Below are 22,388 nucleotides of genomic sequence, written 5' to 3' on the forward strand. Positions count from 1 at the left end.
TTATTCTGGCTAAGGGTCTATCCATTTTCTTGATTTTCTTGAAGAACCAGCTCCTGGTTTTGTTTATTCTTTGTATAGTTCTTTTTGTTTCAACTTGGTTGATTTCGCCCCTGAGTTTGATTATTTCCTTCCGTCTACTCCTCTTGGTGTATTTACTTCCTTTGGTTTTAGAGCTTTCAGGTGTGTTGTCAAGCTGCTAGTGTGTGCTCTTTCTAGTTTCTTTTTGGAGGCACTCAGTGCTATGAGTTTCCCTCTTAGAAATGCTTTCATTGTGTCCCATAAGTTTGGGTATGTTGTGGCTTTACTTTTATTAGACTCTAAAAAGCCTTTAATTTCTTTCTTTATTTCTTCTTTTTCCACGTTTCATTGAGTAGAGTGTTGTTCCGCTTCCATGTGTATGTGGGCTTTCTATTGTTTATGTCCTTATTGAAGACCAGCCTTAGTCTGTGATCATCTGATAGGATGGGATTATTTCAATCTTCTTGTTTCTGTTCAGGCCTGGTTTGTGACCAATTATATGGTTAATTTTGAAACAGGTACCATGAGGTGCTGAGAAGAAGGTATATTCTTTTGTTTTAGGATAAAATGTTCTCTCTATATATCTGTTAAATCTATTTGGTTCATAACTTATGTTAGTTTCACTGTGTCTCTATTTAGTTTCTGTTTCCATGATTTGTCCATTGCTGAGAGTGGGGTGTTGAAATCTTCTACTATTATTGTGTGAGGTGCAATGTGTGCTTTGTGCTTTAGTAAAGTTTCTTTTATGAAGGTGGGTGCCCTTACATTTGGAGCATAGATATTCAGAATTGAGAGTTCTTCTTGGTAGATTTTTTTCCTTTGATGAGTATGAAGTGTGTTTCGTTATCATTTTTTACAACTTCAGTTTGAAAGTGAATTTTATTTGATATTAGAATGGCTACTCCAGCTTGTTTCTTGGGACCATTTCCTTGGAGAATTGTTTTCCAGCCTTATACTCTGAGCTAATGTCTGTCTTTGTCACTGACATGCATTTCCTGTATGTAGCAAAAATGCTGGGTCCTGTGTTCATATCCAATCTGTTAGTCTGTCTTTTTATTGGGAAATTGAGTCCATTGAGATTAAGAGATATTATGGAAAATTGATTTTGCTTCCTGGTTTTTTTTGTTTTGTTTTGTTTTGTTTTTTGTTTTTTGTTAGAGGTGGAATTATGTTTATGTGGCTATCTTTTTTTTTTTTTTTCTTTTCTTGGTTTGTTGTAAGAACATTACTTTCATGCTTTTTCTAGGGTGTACTTTCCTTCCTTGTATTGTAGTTTTCCATCTATTATCCTCTGTAGGGCTGGATTTGTGGAAAGATATGGTGTAAATTTGGTTTTGTCATGGAATATCTTGATCTCTCCGTCTGTGGTAACTGAGAGTTTTGCTGGGTATAGTAGCCTGTGCTGGCATTTGTGGGTTGTTTTAGAGTCTTTATGATATCTGCTCAGAATCTTCTGGCTTTTATAGTCTCTGGTGAGAAGGCTGGTGTGATTCTGATAGGTCTGCCTTTATGTTATTTGACATTTTCTCCTTACTGCTCGTAATATTTTTTCCTTGTGGTGTGCATTTGGTGTTTTGATTATTATGTGATGAGAGGAATTTATTTTCTGGTCCAGTCTATTTGGAGTTCTATAGGCTTCTTGTATGTTCATGGGCATCTCTTTCTTTAGGTCAGGGCAGTTTTCTTCTATAATTTGATTTACTTGCCCTTTTAGATGGGAATCTTCCCTCTCTTCTATACCTATTATCCTTAGGTTTGGTCTTCTCATTTTGTCTTAGCTTTCCTGGACTTTTGGGGTTAGAAAGTTTTTGCCTTTTGCCTTTTCTTTGACTGTTGTGTCCATATTTTCCATGGTATCTTCTGCAACTGAGATTCTCTCTTCTATCTCTTATATTCTGCTGGTGATGCTTTTATCTATGACTCCTTATTTCTTTCCTAGGTTTTCTATCTCCAGAGTTGTCTCCCTTTGTGATTTCTTTATTGTTTCTACTTCCATTTTTAGATCCTGGATTGTTGTGTTCAATTCTTTCACTTGTTTGATTGTGTTTTCCTGTAATTCTTTAAGGGATTTTTGTTTATCCTCTTTAAGGTCTTCTACTTGTTTACCTGTGTTCTTCTTTATTTCTTTAAGAGAGTTATTTATTTCCTTTTTAAGATCCTCTATCAGCATCATGAGATGTGATTTTAAAACCAAATCTTGCTTTTCTGGTGTCTTAGGGTATCCAGGACTTGCTGTATGTGGTGGGAGAACTTTGTTCTGATGATTCCAAGTAGCTTTAGTTTCTGTTGGTAAGATTCTTGTGCTTGCCTTTTGCCATCTGGTTATCTTTCGTGTTAGTTAGTCTTGCTGTCTCTGGCTGGAGTTTGTCCCTTCTGTGGGCCTGTAAGCTTGTGTCAGTACTCCTGGAATACCAGATCTCTCCTGGCAGAACTTTTGTACAGAGGGTTGTGGAACAATCCAAGCTCTTGGTACAGATGGTGATGGGAAGGATCCTGCCCCAGCAGCTCCATTGTTCCTGCCCCTCCCTGGACACTTATTGGAGAGAAAGTGACTATCTCACCTCTGAGTCTGGGAAAGACAGCACTCCTAGGAGACCAGCTCTCTCCTGGTGGACCCATGCAGAGTGAGTGGGCTGTGGAACAACTTCAGCTCCCTGGTGCAGTTGGGGATTGGAAGTATCCTCAGCAGTGCTTTTCATAAGCATTGTAGCAGCACATTTTCTGTTGAAAAACAAAATACCCAGGAGACAAGAATGACTCAGTAGTAAAGACAACCTGGCTACTCTCCCAGAGGATCAAATTTTGATTCCTACCACCCATATGGTGGCTTGCAACCACCTGTAATTCCAGTCTCAGTGGATCTAAGACCCTAATCTGCCCCCTGTAAACACTGTCTGCATGCAGTACACAGGTGCATGGGCAGTGAAAACACCCATACACATAAAAGCAAAAATAAATAAAATGTTCAAAATTTTTTTAAAAAAATGGAAAAACAGGGCAAGAGAGATGTTAAAGTGCTTACCTTTCTTTTTTCTTTTTTTTTCTTTTCTTTATTTGCATTTCAAATGTTTACCCCTTTCCAGGTCTCTCCTTAGAAAACCACCTATCCCATCCCCCCTCCCCCTGCTTCTGTGAGGATGCTTCCCCACCCACTCCCTCTTCTATCCCTGGCATCCCCCTACACTGGGGCATCGAACACCCTCTGGCTCAAGGGCTTCTTCTCCTGATACCTAACAAGGCCATCCTCTGCCACATATGCGGCCAGCCACCGCCATGGGTTCCTCCATGTGTGTTCTTTGGTTGGTAATCCATTCCCGGGAGTTCCAGGACAGGTGGCTGGTTGACACTGTTGCTCTCTCCATGGGGCTGCAAACCCTCTCAGTTCCTTCATCCCTTCTCCAACTCCTCTATTGGGGACTCTGCACTTAGTCCAATGGTTGCCTGAGACTATCTACCGTCTATATTTGTCAGGCACTGGCAGAGCCTCTCTGGAGACAGCCATATCAGGCTTCCATCAACAAGTGCTTACCTTTCAAGAGTGAGGAGCTGAGTTCAATCCTGGTACTGCTGCATGACTCTTCCTAGGAGAAGTGAAAGATGTCTACTCACACCAGATAGAGTACCAACAGCAGAGCAGTGAGTCCACCAGGGTCTGACTTAGCAATCTAATGAAGGCTACTTACTGGAATGTAGATAAAGAGTTACATAGAAATGCAGACATGATTTAGATGCTGCTGTATCGCCAAAGGGATGACCTGGAGTGATTGACAGCTCATGACCACTGCACACTTGGAGTTCTTTGAGTGACTTGCAAGTAACGTGGCTGGTGGTGGGAGAGTATTCCAGAAGCCATTTTCCTGTATCTGCATTCGGGAAAAGGCTTGTGAATCTGTTTATCTTCAGGAACTTCATGTTATTTGTGAGTTATATACTTCTCCAGTCCCATGAGCTTCCCCATTCATTTCTTTTAGTTAAAAGAAAATCAATGCATAATAAATAAGTAAAAAACAAAAGACAAAACTCAGTGACCAGGACCTGCTTGATGCCTGGAGTGAAACACTTGCATCCCTGCTTTATCTACTTGAGAGTGATTCCCAAAACTCCTATAGAGGCAGATGGAGAGAACTGAATCCACAAAACTGTCCTCTGATCTTCATATGGGTTCCCCAGCATCCTCCTCAGGCCCACACATGTGCCATGCACAGATAAACACTGCAGACAGCGTGGCAAATGCTTACAATCCCTACATTGGTAAGCTGGGGAAAGGCAGATCACTGGGCTCATTTTCCAGCCAGACTGCCTGCTGAGCTCCAGTCCTGTAAGGGACCCTTCCTCTAAACTAAGATGGGGCTGCTGAGAGTGGGGAGGCTAATGGTGCTTGACACTAAGCAGAGTGAGTGGAGTTTGATCCTACGGAGAGAGAGTAGGAGGAAAGAAGTTACTCCCTTAAGGTTTCCTCTGACCTCCACACACATACATGCCATGCACATGTTCACACACACACACACACACACACACACACACACACACACACACGCAAAGCAATAAATTTAAAAAAAGTAAAGGAATGACCTGAGGTTGTTCCCTAGCATGAACACACATGAACACAAATGCACACGTGTACACACTCAGAACCATATGCCAAACACACACCATGAACACACATGAACACAAATGCACACGTGTACACACCCAAAACCATATGCCAAACACATACCATGAACACACATGAACACAAATGCACACGTGTACACACTCAGAACCATATGCCAAACACACACCATGAACACAAATGCACAAACACACACCATGAACACACATGAACACAAATGTACACGTGTACACACCCAAAACCATATGCCAAACACACACCAGCAATTTTAAAAGAAAGGAAAAAACAGGTGTGCCTTGTTTATAGTTCCTATGGCTCATGTCCTGGCTACGTGGCGTACGATTTGAAACGGCATTGGTTATATCAGATGGGTAAGGCCTGCATTAGAAGGGTAGTTTTAACCTGTTGCTGACTTGTTCAAGTGGCAGCTCTGTACTAAATCAATGCATGTCAATCATGTGGATAAACACAGTGACTGGGTTCCTGATCTGGCACAAGGTGCTTCATGGGGCGTTCAGTCTTTATGGACCATTGAGAGATGCTTGATTTCAAACCATCTTCTGTGACCACCTTAAAGAAACACAAAACACTTCTTTCCTTGTACTATCTTAAGCGCACTAATAGTCTTTCCCTTTCAAAATCCATCAAATACTAAGAGAAAAACAGCTTTGTGGAAGAACCAACAAGAACATGCTAGTGCATCTTAATAAGAAGGTAGTCTGCATTACCCTTATTGGGCACCCATTGTTATTATTATTACTTTTCTCTTACTTCATTGTTGCTTTTATTCTAATTAAAATGTTCAATTAGCATAGGCAGAGTTGAATTTCACTGTGGCATTTGTAAACAATCTTCTTAGTTGACTCTCTTCCCTCTCTTCTCTCTACTCTGTTCCCCCTGATATCTGCTGACCTCCTCCAAGTAGCCCCTTTGTGCCTTGAGGTAGCAGGGGAACTATTGCCTTCTCCATTATTCCAACTGTGTCTAACACTGTCTTTACTTTCCTTAAGCAATATTAGTATTGTTCCAAGTATGAGGAAGGCTGTCCCAGAGCAGCTAGAATCAATAATGCAGCCACACAGCCCATTACGCTCTAGTGCCTAAAGAAAGAGGCATTAGCAGGACCCTGCAATCCCCACACCCGGAAGGAGGTGTGTGGTGAATTGGCTGAATGCTGCAGATTAGTGGGTTAGCTTATATCTGCCAGAAAACATTACACAGACCTCCATCTCTTAGGGCATGTACTATTTATTCCCATACTTTACTTATTCTTAATTATGAAAATTTTCACAATATGCTGCTAAAGATGAGTATAAATATATATTTCAGAAGAGCCAAGGAAATGTCATTAACTACCTTCCTACTGGGCCTGCAGTTACCTACTGTGAAATTGCAAATGAGAACTGATGCAGAGATCTGTTAAGAATGAGAAATAATTAGAATAGAATAATGTATAGGCTTTACTCAAATGCCTAATTATGAGAGGAATGTGGGATGGATTGGAAACTGTGACAGTCTTATAATGTTTGGGGTTCTGGCACTGCTCACAATGCATTGAGCCCACACTTATTACCCTGTGGATATTAGTTTAGATCTGGGACAGAAAATTAATATGAGTATTATAGAGAGGACTTTGGTGAGCTCTTTAAAACTGATAGGTGGTAGGCATTAGTGTTGGGATTGCAGGTACGTGCTTAACCAGGATGTCAGGCTCAGCTCTCGATGTGGGTGCTGGGATGAGAACTCAGGTCCTCACACTTGTGTAGCAAGCACATTAGCAACTCTGACTATATGCTTTATTTTATAAGGATCTGGGTAGAAATTAGGTATGCAGCTCTACCCCTGCTGGGGGCAGCAGGAGGTAGATGTAGCCACTGTTGATTTAAGATCTGGCTCTTAGGATCTAACGTTTGTTTTCCACTTTGAGAGTTCTGATCTCCATCTCCTCTTGCCAAGATGGCTGCTGAGTATAGGAGGAGGCTGAGCCATGCTTACACAAGTGGGAAGAGAGGCCATCCTGGATGCCTGAGGTGGCCTCTGCTGACCTCCACTACTGTGAACCTACTTCTGTGGTTGGTGACATTAACCTTCTTTGTTAAATGTTTATGTCACATGTGCTCCTTCAAACCAAATCTCCAACACGTGGATCACAATTCCTGCCCTGCCTCTGAGACCTGCTTGTGACTTTTCACTGGGACCCATGAGAGCTTGAGATGCCTGTCCATGCCACGCACATATCACAGGCATCTCAGTGGGAGTTGGAGGCCAGCTCAGGTAGCTCCCCATGCTTCCTCCTCTCCTGTTTCAGGTGCCAGTCATTCATTTATCCAATCAACAGTCACCCATTGTGGGCCTCATAGGTGTCAGGCAGTATTGTAGGCAGCAGTGGCACCATAGTGCTCAGAGAGTACTAGGCCTTGGCTCTCGTGGACTTTTTAATAAATGTCTATAGCAAGTGAAGCATTGTGGTGGGCTTCTCTGTTCTGAAGTACCCCTATCTTCACTGACTGCAATCAGACTTTTCTCAAACCCTTCTGTATTTCTACTAACTCTAGAATCTAGTCTTGGGGTTGAGCTGTGCTGGAGCAGCAGAGAGGAGTACAGTTGGAGTCACTCACTGCAAACCCACCACTGGGCTCTCACTCCTGTTCTGCCTGAGTGTCAGAATCTCGCCATTCTTCTCTGAGACAGTCACCTCCATCTGCCACAGTCTCGTTTAGTCTTTTCTTCATTACACTTTTCTTGCTCTGTGGTTGCAGCATCATGGCCTGGTCTCAGCAGTTAAGAGCTTTGGGATGCGTGAGTGCACGAGCCATTTTAACATAGCAATTATATGTTTGTATGTTGACATGTAGTCACTGTATGTCACAGCCCTAGCCTCCAGCTGCCTTGTCTGACCTGAGCCTCACCTCAGGTGATATCCACCTATACGACTAACATACACAGAATTGAAGGAAGTCTTGTGATATAATTAGGCAGGTTCTATAAAGGAACATAACCAATAGAATATTTATATATTATAAAAGGTATTTTACCCAGGTAGTGGTGATACATGCTTTAATTCCAGAGATAGAGGCAGGTGGGTCTCTGAGTTTGAGGCCAGCCTGGCCTACAAAGTGAGTTCCAGGACAGCTACAGCTACACAGCAAAACTCTGTCTCGAAAAAGCAAAAAACCAACCAAACAACAACAAAAAAGAGATTCTCTAGATTGGCTTATACAGAAAGTGCTGGGTAGTTTAACAATGGTTATCTACACACCAGAGAGAGTGAGAAACCCTAGCTTTCCAGTCCACAAATCCTAGCTTTGCCTCAGCAGCCACAGTTTGCACTAAAGGCCAGTGCTTTAGCCAGGATGTCACCTCTGCACTTTCTGCCTACCAGAAACCAGGGCATGCGTCAGGGAAACAAGTAGCAGACAGTCATTGTGACTTTGAGTGCAGGAGGCATTTAAAGTGTCACTATGGTTTCTAACTGCCTAGTACAACACAGGGCTGTACCAATGGATTTTTGAGGAACTGGCTTGTGTGCCTGAAGGGGCAGGACAGGCCATCATAAGGACAGGAGTGGGAAGAGCACTCTGGAACTGCCATGTGAGAGCTGCAGATGCTAGCAACAGGAAGGTAGATCCTCCTCACCTGGGAGGAGCCCAGTTGTGCATAAAACACTGTGCCCACAGATTCAGTCAGCTCCATCCAAACTATCTAAGATTTGTCTTCCCTTCTCAGCCTTCCCTCACAAGCCCACCAAAGTTATCATTTGTAAAAGAAACCCATACACTTGACATTGGTAAATTATTCTACAGTTAAGATGATGTTTGTGTCCTAGAAAGTTGCATCTTTCAGTGGATTGGGTTGTTTATGATAACGTGGTACAGTCAGGCAGCCTGTAGTAACATCTTAAATCTGCCATCCTGGAGTAACATCTTAAATCCCACTTGGAGAGCAGAGCAGCTGGTGTACTAATTAGCAGTAAACATCATGTTTAAAATCATGACTCTCACAAACTCACATCATGGTGGGATTCTGATAATAACTTTCTAACACATTGTGTTCTACAGTCTTAGAATTCTTTATTGACAGAAGTCTGATTTTTTTTCTTAAATTCTCAGATATCTTTACAGTGGGGTGCTGAAACTGAAGAATATGCAAGCAGCTGGATGCGCTTTTTTTGTTTTAGTGTACTTGGACTTTTAAAATTTGCCATTTATCTATCCATTTGCCTTGCTTTTATTATACCATATGTCATTCACAAATGCTGAGCCTACTGCTAAAAGCTTGTGTCTGGAATCCTCTGCTAAGAGATTAAATTAAGCCATGCAGAAAATCATGTGTTTTAAAAGGACAGTATTTTCGTCAACAATTTTGCTTTTATAGTCTGGTTAATAGCTGACTGAGTTTCTCCCATGGCCATGAAAATGCAACAAGCAATGTTGTAGGGAAAGAAATATCAGAAATTAGGAAATCTCTGCTTGTTGGGAAATGTTCTTTGGTTACTATGTTTTAAGAAAACAAGTCTTTCAACAGCTCTACTCACTTCAAATAGATACAATTCTCTCATCCACTCTTCCCCTTAAAATTAGCATAATTTGCATATACATAGTGTTAGTGTGTTTAAGTGCTGAGCATAATAGCTTTTGATATATACACTCATTCCCCACACACAATCCTCTACACATCGTTCTGAAAGGTCTTGTACACCATCTTAGATGACTCCTACCTCGGGCTGGAGGTCTGGTGGACTTTATATACATCTAACCTATGAATTCTAGCCATATCTACAAAGAGGACCCCGTGTTATGCAAATTAGTTCTATTTGCATTAGGTTGTATCCCAACTCAACCTGGTGGTTTCTTTTAGGTAATACTCAGAAATAGAACTTCTCAGGCATAAGTAGTTGTGTGCTTTCTTCCAAAAAGAAACTACTAGCTTTCCAACCATATATTGTTTAACAGTCCCTAGAGCAGGATAAAGAAGATGGTGGTTTGAATGAAATGCCTATATAAGTCTCAGGCATTTGAATACTTGATCCCCAGTTGGTGGTTGTTTGAGGAGCACAAGGAGGTATAGCTTTGCTGAAGGGGGTGTGTCACTGAGGTCAAGCTTTGAGGTTCCAAAAGACTCACACCATTGCCAGTGTACTCTCTGGTTCCTGCTTGTGGATTACAAGGTGGGCTCTCAGCTGATCCTGCTGCCTTTGCTCCACCATCATGGACTCTAACACTCTGAAACCAGAAACTCACTGCATTGCTCATGGTTGACACTTTTTGTACATATTTATCTTACACTGAAAAGTATGCACTGTGAAATGTTTACAATGAAAAAAATACATTTTCCGTGTAGTGTAGTTGTCATGTTGTCTCTGCTCTCAGAAGTTTTGAGGACACAGTTTACTGTAGCATCCTGGGCATCCTGTGGGGCTGCCTTTCTTTCTAGCTAAAGTTCTGTTTGTGTGTGAAGAGTTATACTGTCTGTGCTGAAATTGGGCTGTGTAAGTACCCAGTTTTGCTGTTTTTCTGTCAACTTTGATTTGGATGGTGTGGGTCTCCTGGTTTTTAGAATTAGCCTCTTTATGCTCTTTTTCTTTAGGTGTACACAACATGATGAGTCCACCACAAGGCCTCACTACTTATTTTGTTTTTATTGGTCCTCCTCCTCTATCCATGGCCACAGATAAAACCCATTGCTGCTGGATTTGCAGGTCTTCACATCTAATTGCACTGATGCCATAAGAAAAGGTCCCAGTGTGTGCTATCATGTTGTGAATTGTATCTTGGTCATGATAGACAGAAACTCTGGCCCTCATCTACACCCCCATCTCTTCTCAGTATTGACACATATTGAGCAGAGTCTTCAGAAGGGTCTGAAATGCCAAGTGTTGGTCTTTACTGTGCAGTGGGAGATGACAGCTTATTTAGGTTAATGTGCATGAGCACAGAGCTGAAAGCAAGGTGTTGATTTCTAGGACAGTTTCTCCTGGATAGCAGCCGAGAAAAGTTAGAAGAAACAGAATTCTGTGAGTTTGTTTAGAAGAAGAAAAACAGGCTAGGACAGAGAATGCTGAATAAAAATTTGGACCTTAGAAGGTGGTCTTAGGTTTATAATCAGGAACTGATATTGGCTGAGCAGAGATGTTAGAAATCTCTTAAGCAATGGGAGAGTTAATCCAGGTTCATCAAAGTATCATGGACACTGGCTGGAAGACTAGTTACAGAAAATCCATTTAGAAGTGTGTTTCTTTAACTCACATACTAGTTTCAACAAAATAAAAGTTGGTGAACCAAGGGAAGATAGCTGAAAACATCCCAAGGTATAATAGACACCAACTGAGTAGGCAGCCTGCAGTGCACGCATGTCCTGCAGGGAAGGCAGCCTACAGTGCACACATGTTGTGTTGGGCAGGCAGTTTTCAGTGCACACATGTCTTGCTGAGGTGACAATGCTGCCGTGGATGTACTAATCATATACCATGAGATCTTAAGTGTTCTTCATCTACAAATTTTGGCACCAATGGATTCTGAACAACCTGCTCCTTGAGCCTGAGAGTGCTGCATGAGTTGTAGGAAAATCTGTGAAAAATAAGTCGGCAAACACATACCATCCTTCCATCTGTCCTGACTCTTCTGCCTGGTTCTGCCCTCTTTCATAGCTTCTTCATTTGTGCCCCAGTTCTGTGTCTTATTTCTGTTGGTGATCTTTAGCCAACAGCCCAAGCAGTTCTTTCCACCTGCTGTGAATGGGCCCACACAATGCCTGTGCCATTTAACATCTTTATTTTTATTGAACCTAAGAGACATATTGCATATGGTTTATAATACAGTGTAGTGGGATATTGAAGCCCTGGGTCAGATGAATGACTTGGGTGTGGCCTCACAGTCACCTACTTTCATCTTCTCAGAAAGTTCTGGAGGACCGTTCTGCAAAAGGGAAGCTGGAGCTGTAAGTGACTGAGTTCTGATCACTGCTGTTACCTCCCCTTGTAGCGGATGTCATTGCTCGTGCCTCATGGCCTGGCTTGATTGCTACTAGTGGTCTTTGGAAAACCTTTTAGCTAATATAGGCTGAGCAGATGCCATTGCAAATATTTGAGGAAATGCTCAAAGGGGAGAAGTTTCTGGTAAAGTAGCCCCTGAGCTCTGTTCCGCGGAGGTACTGTTAGTTTGACAGTTCTTACAGGCCTCTGGTGTGGGCGTCCTTGCCTCTAGTCTTTTTTTTTGTCAGATGGTTGATTTTTAGATTTACTTCTTGATATGGGTTAAATGGGCTCCATGGTGGAAGGTATCACTTCTGCATTAAGTATTTGCAATGATATCTTAGATACTGACATGTTCATAGTAACAAGTGTCAGTTGCTGCAGAGGAAGAGTACACGAGGTGCTTAACACCAGAATTCTTCTACCAGGAGACCTTTGAGAAGGCAAGCCTGAGCAGCAGTAGCAGCGGGGCAGCCAGCCTGAAAAGTGAGCTTTCAGAGAGCGCAGAGCTGCCTGGAGAGGGCTGCCACATCCCCTGCGGGAAGGAGGAGGACAGGGTCTGTGAGGAGGTGCTGTCAGAAGACAACTTCCAGCTGGAGAGTGTGGAGAAAGGTGGGTGTACTTTGAGCAAGGGGAGGGCAGGAAGGTACCAGGGACCTTCCGCTGCTATGCACACTCACCCTCTTCTTCTTTTCCACATGCAGACCTGTATTCTGAGCTAGACGATGAGCTGGACGTCTCGGACAACTGTAGCAGCTCCAGTTCAAGCCCCCTAAAGGAGTCTACATTCAGTAAGCCTGCTGTACAAGTCTGCCTTTGAGTGACTGCAGTGAGTGGGTCCATGGTAGTGAGAGGGTCTGTGGCTCCTGTCTCAGGTGCAGCACTTCTGTGGGTAGAGCCAGAGGCCAGATACCAGGCAAGGGGGTGCTTTTTTACTTTTACCAGCCAATGGAGACTGTGACTAGGGAGCTGAAATGGTGAGGCTCTAGTCAGCCAATCCACCTTAGGAGTGATGGGTGTGGCATTTCATCAGTCTGTGGATTAGAAGAACCAGAAATTTAGGAGAGACATTAGCCATCATATCACACCCACGGCTGAGAGCAGAGAGACGTGAATGTGTTCATGCTGCTGGTGTTCAGTCCACTTTCTATTCTCACACAGTCCAGGACCAAATCCTGGGAATGTGCCATCCACAACAGGCATACCTTGTTTACCCAATTAAGAAAATCCCTTACTGGAATGCTCACAGGCCAGCCTGGCCGAGGCTTATCTGATACTCTCTTTCCAGGTGACTCTAGAATGCATAAAGTTGATGAATGAAAGCAAACATAAATGAAATGTTTAGTGCGTCTAAGTAAAATTAATATCTTAACCATCTAGGACCATGAAAAATACAATACATAAATCTAGCCAAAATTAGTTTGAAATTGAAACAATAATAAAAATTTTAAAACATATTGATGAGTAGGAAAGAAAATAAAGTGATATATTTAGATAGAACTTGAAGACTACAGAGAAATAGGATCAAGTCAACTTGGCAGACATGAAACTGAAAGAAATGTTAAAATAGAAATGGAGAAAAAGATAAACATCTCAGAAGAGTATGTTAACTAGATTTAAGTTTTCTAACTAGAGATACTTTAAAATAATTGAAGTAAAAATACTTCTGTCTCCTCAGTGGTTATGCTATGAAAACCCCAGGAAAGCAGACAGAAAATAGCTTTCCTGAAGATGCATGTGGAGTACCAAGGGCGTAGCCACATTCTTTGTCTTCTCTATACATAATGTTGACTAGATCTTACAGATTTTCTGGGACAATCTCCATGTCCAATTCTTTGTTCTATATCTCCTAAAAGTTCTTTCCTGAGAGATAAAGTGCCTTGGTTTTGTAGTTGCATAATGATGGGCACTGTGCAGGAGAAACTCTTTATGCATGTAAATGTGTAGCACATTCTAGAAGCACTTCCTTGTTCTGGTGAATGCTGGTGTTATCTCTAGAACAGTGCTGGAGATGTGCAGTGGGGAGGCAGTGAGAGAGGCACACCTTGACATAAAGATGTCTGCACATAGCTCAAGGGTGGACATGATGCAGGCATGCTGTTGTGTCAAATACAAACTTCTGTTTACCATCTTTTCTTTGGAAGGAAAACACCTTACAATAACAGATCTAGTGCACAGTAATGGTGGTTACACTGAGGAAAAACTGCCAAGACAGAAGAACTGACCAAGTACATAGTAATTTTTAGCATTATATTTGAGTTAATATTGTCAAGGAGGAAAATGGTCATTACAGTGAAGGGAAATTGCCTGGACCCTTTAAAAAAGGGGGTGCTGAAGGCCACAATGCAGTTTGTGGCTGAGCACTGGCTTTGTATACATTGGACCTGGACTCTCTCTCCAGCACTGGAAACAGGCAATACACAGCAACAATAAAAACAATTTCTGCAGCAATAATTTATGGTTATTTCTATTTTCTTGTTTTAGGCATTTTAAAGCGAAGTTTCAGTGCTTCGGGAAGAGAAAGGCACTCACAGGCAAGGTATGTTGTTTTGAGGAGCAGTGGACTTAGAAGTGTATTTATTGTAGGTGGTACTGAGCCACTTGGAACTAAGTTGCCCCATGACTAGCAGAAGTCACTGTGGGTATGTGGACGTAGGCAACTGTTAGTTTCTGCCTCTCAGAGCTAGCACCTATGGCTGACTAGGGTGCTGAAGGATGTTAAGCCTCAGCATGGACACTGTGTACTCTGCCTTCTGGTTCTGTGACATCCACATAGCCAGCCTCTCTGAGCATACACTGAACCTAGACAATGGAATAGCCATGCTCAGTGAGGGCAGCTGGAACAATGGGTCCTTAAAACAGGGGTGTATGACCCAGTGCATGGCAAATGTGGACAAGGTGAGGGACACACACTTACTCCCGAGGATCTGCCCGCCCCCCAATATTGTGCTTGTGACTCCTGCTCACATATAAAGGCAGAACTCCTTTATACAGTCATACCCAGACGAGGACAGTGATCACACACACACACACACACACACACACACACACACTCATATATATGATATATATGATATTTGATTTATATCATATGTATGCATCCTTTGTTAAGAGAAAGGAGAAGTTGTTAAGGGACATCAGTTGTCTCTGTGACAGTAATCTCTTAGGGTAAGAACTAAAACTAAAGCACTAGATTTGGCCCTTGCAAGTCCCATGATAGTTAGGAGAACAGTTTGGGTGCCATTGGGTGAGGATGGAGGGAACCTCAATGACTGATTGTAGTAGTCTCAGAAGCTCTAGAGGCAGAAATGGCTGCAGAACATGTGGAGTGACTGGGGCAGTTAGCTTCTGGGAACGAGCCTTCTGGCATCAACGTAACTTCAGGGTATGCCTGTGGAGAGGCAGTCTACAGGAAAAACATAATCAGTGGTGATTAATTTCAAAGAGATGGCACCAGATATGTGGGTGACTGGGCGCAGAGCACCAGATTTCTGTTTGCAGAGAGAAACCCATAGAGTTGAGATGGTCAAATGGAGATGAGGCCATTTTTGAGAAAATGCTCTGGGCCACTGAACAGAAGATGGTTTAAATTAGGAAAACTTTTATCCAGAAGCAACCAGTAAGAAGCTGAGAAAGATGAGCAGGTCGCAGAGGGATGTTCAGAGGCAAGAGCATCCTAAATGCTGAAGCACACCTAAGCAGTGATACCACCAGCCAGCAGTATTGTCCAATTCTGACATGCAGATGGATGCCCCAGTTAAGAGGAATTTATATAAAAAGTGGAAATTTCTAACCAGATAAATTCAAACATCTTGAGAGTGCCAAGCAATTATAACCTTGATTTCTAGAAGGATCTGTGGGAACTTTGCTCATTTGCAATAGTTCTATTTGCATCTGGCCCTTTGAAAATTACAACACAAAACCCATGGGCAAAAACAAAAACAAAATAAAAAAACCCTCATATTTTATATCGTGAAAGGATTTTTAAAAATAAAATCTAAAAATTAGTTAAGTGTTTTGTAACAAATTATATAAATCAGAGTTGGTGGGGGTAAAAGTTCGCCCAGATACAGGGACACTGTGCAGTCATGCCTTTACCATGTACTTATGAATCAGTGAACACAAGTGGCCAAAACATCCAAAACCCTGTTCCAAGGTGACTGAGAACTGTCCTTAAAGCCCTTGTCTGTATCTGTGTCACATAGTGGGATATGCTGTGTGACAAGCCAGCAGGAAGCACAGTTTTCACGGCAGATACAGTATAGACTGTGGCACAAGGCAGACCAGGGTGGGGCTGAGAATGGGGCAGAGCAAGCAACCCTGTCACACAGAGCAGAGGGAAAGAAATCAAAACGTTCTTTGCTCTTTTCCAGATGGTACTAATGGCTTCTCTGAGTTAAAATGAGAGAACTCTGAAGTATAATTTCTACTTCTCTTACAGGCACTAAGTAAAGCTCGCATTCTTTTTGATTTACTTTGCTTAGGATTTTCCTCAGCTTCTTAGTGTATTAATGTGAAAAGTTGAATTAATCTTCTAAAATATGTAGAAACCAGAAGATAAATTTAAATATAAAGGAAGACCACAATACTGCATTCTATAGTAAAGATAAATAGGAAAGTGAACCCTGTAGATGCGTTTGGCTTTTCTGTAGCCAGCATCACCTAGTGATGAGGTGAGGAGGAGATCCTGGGTGGCTGTGCTTAAACAAAACAGAGAGCATACTGAGGCAAGGAATTCTCAAATTTGATCCGCACAGATAGAAACAGGAAGATTTGTGGGAACCATGAGTTCAAGACCAGCTTGGGCAATGTAACAAAAACCCCATCTCAAAAAAAATCATCTTCTCATGTTATGGTCATTTATTACGGTATGCCAGGTTTAGTCTGAACTGTGTGTGGGCTCTTCCTTTACTCCCTGGTACAGTATGTTGCATACAGATGCTGATCCAGAGATGTTTGTTGAATGCTTGTATTAGTATATTGATGAATCATCTCATTGCAATTTCTGAGTTTCTTACTGTAAAAGGTTGAAATCTTGTTCACTTTCTTGAATTAATTTAGTGTTAGCCATAGATTAAGGCCCACTTTTTTTTTTTAATTCTGTAACTTAGGCAACAGGATTTCTCCATGCCTAGTTTCTTTCTGTTGCCAAGGCAACAGGATGTAGATGGCTGGCTGCTCTGAAACATCTGATGTTTGCAGTGTCAGAGACTCTTGCAGTGAACTCCTTCTTTGTGAGCATGATTTCATTACAGGGTGTGTTCCTGACCCCAGTTTTCATGGAGAGAGATGGCTGCAGAGGACCATGCAGCATCACTGATGTGACCACAAGGGCCCTCTCACTGTCTCAATATCCATGGTCCTTCTCTCCCAGCAGCCATCTCACCATCTACGTGTGGCTACTCTGTGTCCTTTTCTCATTAATATCTGGGTCTCATTTTGCTTTTATTAAACGTGTGTGCTTCATCACTGCCTACCAAAACCAACCAGGCCTCAGCCAGTGTCACCATCCAGCAGTCTTCCTAGCCACATAAAAGAAACAGTACTAAGCAGCTGTGAGAGCAGTGTCCCTTTTCTATGGCAGTTCTAAGATTGCCTGCTTTTTGCTTGTTTGTCTTCAATTATCAGTGCAATCTGAAGGGAAGGTGGGAATCTGGTCCCTCCTCCTCACAGAGATATCAGCTCTGTTAACACTGCAGTGGGTGAAGACCTTGACTAAACACAAGAGCCCAACCCCTATCCAATCCCCTGTCATAGCTGTCATAGTGATACATATTGAGAATTCTAGCTAATTTGTATGTTATGGATGCAGTAACCTCACAGGATGTATTCTTAGTGTTGCAAGCCAAGCTTCTCATTTCTGATGATGTAGTTAAAGGATTTCCTTGAGAGAAAATTCTAGAGCATTGTCTATTTCATGGCCTGGATTTTAATGACAAAATAATTATCCAAGTAATTCACACTGTTCTGACAAAATAATTACCAAACCAATTCCCACTGTGCTTGCAGTTCAGAATGAAATCTACTTTAAAAGCCCTGGAATTTGGTTGTATTCTCTGCCTTACTGCCACTGGAGTGGGTAGACTTATAGACTAAATCTCCACTCATCACTTCAGACTCTTCTAGGCATACAAGCTGTGGACCAGGTCATACTGAATCCAAGGACAGGTAGAGGTCATGGCCTTCAGTATCCTTTCAGCCTCTAAAACACTGTTATTATTAGCTATTTGTGCCCATTTTAAAACTTTCATTAGATGGCCTCTTCAATATGCTACGTCTTCTCACCAGAAAATATGTCTGAAGCTTGTCCACATTAAACGATCCCTGTGGACAGCTTGAGCTATTGTGGGAATATCATCATCTGGAACCACGACACTCCATAGGTCCTAAGCAGTCTCTGTGCTTCAGTCTAGAATTTCTTCCGGCTCTGCATCATTTCCACCATCTGGCCATCTATTGCCGGCCATTACCATGGCTTCTGTTCACAGCGGATATATGCTTTTTTGGAGTTACAAGTGACTGTCCATCTTTGTGACTGATGATTTACCTTTGAAGAAATTAAGAATTCTTCTTCTGTATTGCACAGTAACTTCAGAAGCCCTGAGACTATGAGGATGGTTTCTATTCATTACTGGTGTGTAGCACAGGCCTCCAAGGAAACAGTGTGTGTGTATTTGTGTTTGTGTGTGTATGTCTGTGTGTGGGTGTGATGTTTATGTGAACATTCCCGAATGCTTATTTTTTTAAGATTTATTTTATTCTTATTTTTTAAATGGGATATTTTATTTACATTTCAAATGTTATCCCCTTTCCCAGTTCCCCCTGAAACACCCTATGACATCCCCCCCCCTGCTTTTATGAGGGTGTTCCCCCAACCACCCACCAACTCCTGCCTCCCCACCCTCACATTCACCTACCCTAAGGCATCCAGCCTTCACAGGACCAAGGGCCTCTCTGCCCAGGGATGACCAACAAAGCCATCCTCTGCTATATTTGCTGCTGGATCCATGGGTCCCTCCATGTATACTCTTTGATTGGTAGTTTAGTCCCTGGAAGCTCCAGGGAGGTCTGGTTGGTTGATATTGTTCTTCCTATGGGGTTGGAAACCCTTCAGTTCCTTCATTGAGTCCTTTCTATAACTCCTTCATTGGGGACCCTGTGCTCAATTCAGTGGTTGGCTGCAAGCCTCTGTGTTTGTCAGGCTCTGGCAGAGCCTCTCAGGAGACAACTATATCAGGCTCCTGTCAGCAAGCACTTTGTGGAATCCACAACAGTGTCTGGGTTTGGTGACTGTATATGGGGCAGCAAGTGGGGTAGTCTCTGCTTCAGTCTCTGCTTTACACTTTGTCTCCGTATTTGCTCCCGTGAGTATTTTGTTCCCCTTCTAAGAAGGACTGAAGCACCCACACTATGGTTTTCCTTCTTAAAGCTTCATGTGGTTTGTGAATTGCATCTTGGGTATGACAAACTTCTGGGCTAATATCCACTTATCAATGAGTGCATACCATGAGTGTTCTTTTGTGATTGGGTTACCTCACTCAGAATATTTTCTAGCTCCATCCATTTGCCTACGAATGTCATAAATTCATTGTTTTTTAATACCTGAGTAGTACCCCATTGTGTAAATGTACCACATTTTCTACATCCATTCCTCTATTGAAAGACATCTGGGTTCTTTCCAGCTTCTGGCTATTACAAATAAGGCTGCTATGAACATAGTGGAACATGCGTCCTTGTTATATATTGGAGAATCTTCTGGGTATATGCCCTGGAGTGGTATAACTGGGTGCTATGTCCCATTTTCTGAGGAACAACTAGTCTGATTTCCAGAGTGGTTGTACCAGCTTGCAATCCCACCAGCAATGGAGGAGTGTTCCTCTTTCTCACATCCTTGTCTGCTTTCACCTGAGATTTTGATCTTAGCCATTCTGACTGGTTTGAGTAGAAATCTCAAGGTTGTTTTGATTTGCATTTTCCTGCTGACTAAGGATGTTGAACATTTCTTTAGGTGATTCTTAGCCATTCTGTATTCATCACTGGAAAAGTCATTGTGTAGCTCTGTACCCCAAATTCTTGAGTTCTTCGTATATATTGGCTATTACCCCCCTATCAGATTTAGGATTGGTTTAGATCTTTCCCCAATCTGTTGGTTGCCTTTTCTCCTATTGACATTGTCCTTTGTCTTACAGAAGCTATGCAATTTTATGAGATCCCTTTTGTCAATTCTTAATCTTAGAGCTTGAACCCTTGGTGTTCTGTTCAGGAAATTTTCCCCTATGTCCATGTGCTCAAGGCTATTCCCTACTTTTTCCTCTATTGTTTTCAGTGTCTCTGGTTTTATGTGGAGGTCTTGATCCATTTGGACTTGAGCTTTGTCCAAAGAGATAAGAATGGATCAATTTGCATTCTTCTACATGATAACATTCAATGGAACCAGCACCATTAGTTGAAAACGCTGTCCTTTTTCCATGAATTGTTTTAGCTTTATTGTCAAAGATCAAGTGAACATAGATCTATGGATTCATTTCTGGGTCTTCAATTCTATTCCATTGATTTTCCTGTCTGTCTCTGTATCAATACCATATGGTTTTTTGTTTTGTTTTTGTTTTTGTTTGTCACTATTTGCTCTTGATGACAGGGGTGGTGATTCCCCACAAGTACTTTTATTGTAAAGAAGAGTTTTTGTTATCCTGGTTTTTGTTATTCCAAATGAATTTGCAAATTGCTCTTTCTAATTCTGTGAAGAATTGAGTTGGAATTTTGTCAGGGATTACATTGAATTTGCAGATTGCTTTCAGTAAGATGACCATTTTTACTATATCAATCCTGCCAATCCATGAGCATGGGAGATATTTCCAACTTCTGAGATATTCTTTAAATTTCTTTCTTCAGAGACTTGAAGTTCTTGTCTTTCACTTGCTTGATTAGAGTCACACCAAGGTATTTTCTGTTTGTGACTATTGTGAAGGGTGTGTTTTCCCTAATTTCTTTCTCAGCTATTTATTTTTTGAGTAGAGGAAGGCTACAGATTTGTTTAATTTTATATCCAGCCACTTTGCTGAAGTTGTTTGTTAGCTGTAGGAGTTCTCTTGTAGAATTTTTGGGGTCACTTAAGTATACTATCATATCATCTGCAAATAGTGATATTTTGACTTCTTCCTTTCCAATTTGTATCCCTTTGAACTCCTTTTGTTGTCTAATTGCTCTAGCTAGGACTTTGAGTACTATATTGAGTAGATAGGGAGAGGGAGGACAGACTTGTCTAGTCCCTGATTTTAGTGGGATTACTTAAGTTTCTCTCCATTTAGTTTGATGTAGGCTACTGGATTGCTGTATATTGCTTTTATTCTGTTTAGGTACGGGCCTTGAATTCCTGATCTTTCCAAGACTTTTAACATGAAGGGATGGTGAATTTTGTCAAATGCTTTTTCAGCATCTAATGAAATGTTCATGTGGTTTTTTTTGTTTGTTTGTTTGAGTTTATTTATGTAGTGGGTAACCTTTAATGGATTTCTATATATTGAACCATTCCTGCATCCCTGTGATAAAGCCTATTTGATCATCATGAATGATTGATTGTTTTGATGTTTTCTTGGATTTTATTTAGGAGAATTTTATTGAGTATTTTTGCATTGATATTCATAAGGGGAATTGGTCAGAAGTTCTCTTTCTTTGTTGGGTCTTTGTGTGGTTTAGGTAATCAGAGTAATTTTAGCTCCGTAGAATAAATTGGGTAATGTGCCCTCTGTTTATATTTTGTGGAATAGTGTGAAGAGTATTGATAATAGGTCCTCTTTGATGGCCTGATATAATTCTGCACTAAACCCATCTGGTACTGGGCTTTCCTTGATTGGGAGATTTTAATGACTGCTTGTATTTCTTTAGGGATTATGGCTCTGTTTAGATGCTTTATTTGACCCTGATTTAATTTTGGCACCTGGTATCTGCCTAGATAATTGTCCTTTTCATCCAGATTATCCAATTTTTTGAGAATAGGCTTTTATAATAGGATCTGATGATTTTTTTTGAATTTTCTAAGTTTCTGTTGTTATGGCTCCCTTTTCATTTCTGATATTGTTAATTTGGATAATGCCTCTAGTTAGTCTGGCAAACAGTCTATCTAGCTTGTTGATTTTCTCAAAGAACCAGTTCCTGGGTTTGTTGATTCCTTGTATAGTTCTTTTTGTTTCTACTTGGCTGATTTTAGCCCTGCATTTGATTACTTCTTGTTGTCTACTCCTCTTGGGTGCACTTGTTTCTTTTTGTTCTAGAACTTTCCGGTGTGCTGTCAAGCTGCTCCTGTATGCTCTCTCCAGTTTCTTTTTGGAGGCATTCAGAGCTATGAAGGTTTTCCTGTTAGCACTGATTTCATTGTATCCCATAAGTTTGGGTATGATGTGTCTTCATTTTCATTGAATTCTAAAGTCTTTAATTTCTTCATTTCTTCCTTGACCAAGTTATCATTGAGTAGAGAGATGTTCAGCTTCTATTTCCATGTGGGCTTTCCATTGTTTTTGTTGTTATTGGAGATCAACCGTAGTCTGTGGTGATCTGATAGGATATGTGGGATCATTTCAATATTCTTGTATCTTGTTGAATCCTGTTTTGTGACTAATTATATGTTCAGTTTTGGAGAAGGTACAATGAAGTGCAAGAAGGTATATTCTGTTGTTTTAGGATGAAGATTTCTATAAATATGTGTTAAATCCACTTTGTTCATTACTTCTGTTAGTTTCACTGTGTCTCTGTTTAGTTTGTTTCCATGATCTGTTCATCACTGAAAGCGAG

General features: G+C 41.4%; 1 protein-coding gene across 5 annotated transcripts in view; it reads left to right on the forward strand.

Moving 5' to 3' along the window:
- Nek10 (NIMA (never in mitosis gene a)- related kinase 10) overlaps window positions 1-22,388 on the forward strand; it is a 208,480-nt gene that overhangs the window by 139,887 nt on the left and 46,205 nt on the right. For all 5 annotated transcript variants that reach the window (XR_382965.2, XM_006518092.2, XM_011244771.1 and 2 more), the window contains 3 exons: window positions 12,029-12,212; window positions 12,305-12,391; window positions 14,085-14,139. Coding sequence is in view for 4 of the 5 variants with exons in the window: in XM_006518092.2 (XP_006518155.1) it covers window positions 12,029-12,212; window positions 12,305-12,391; window positions 14,085-14,139 (326 nt within the window). In the remaining variant the exon portion in view is untranslated. The remainder of the gene's footprint in view (window positions 1-12,028; window positions 12,213-12,304; window positions 12,392-14,084; window positions 14,140-22,388) is intronic.

This window comes from Mus musculus, chromosome 14, assembly GCF_000001635.26.
Source record: "Mus musculus strain C57BL/6J chromosome 14, GRCm38.p6 C57BL/6J".
Lineage (NCBI taxonomy): Eukaryota > Metazoa > Chordata > Mammalia > Rodentia > Muridae > Mus > Mus musculus.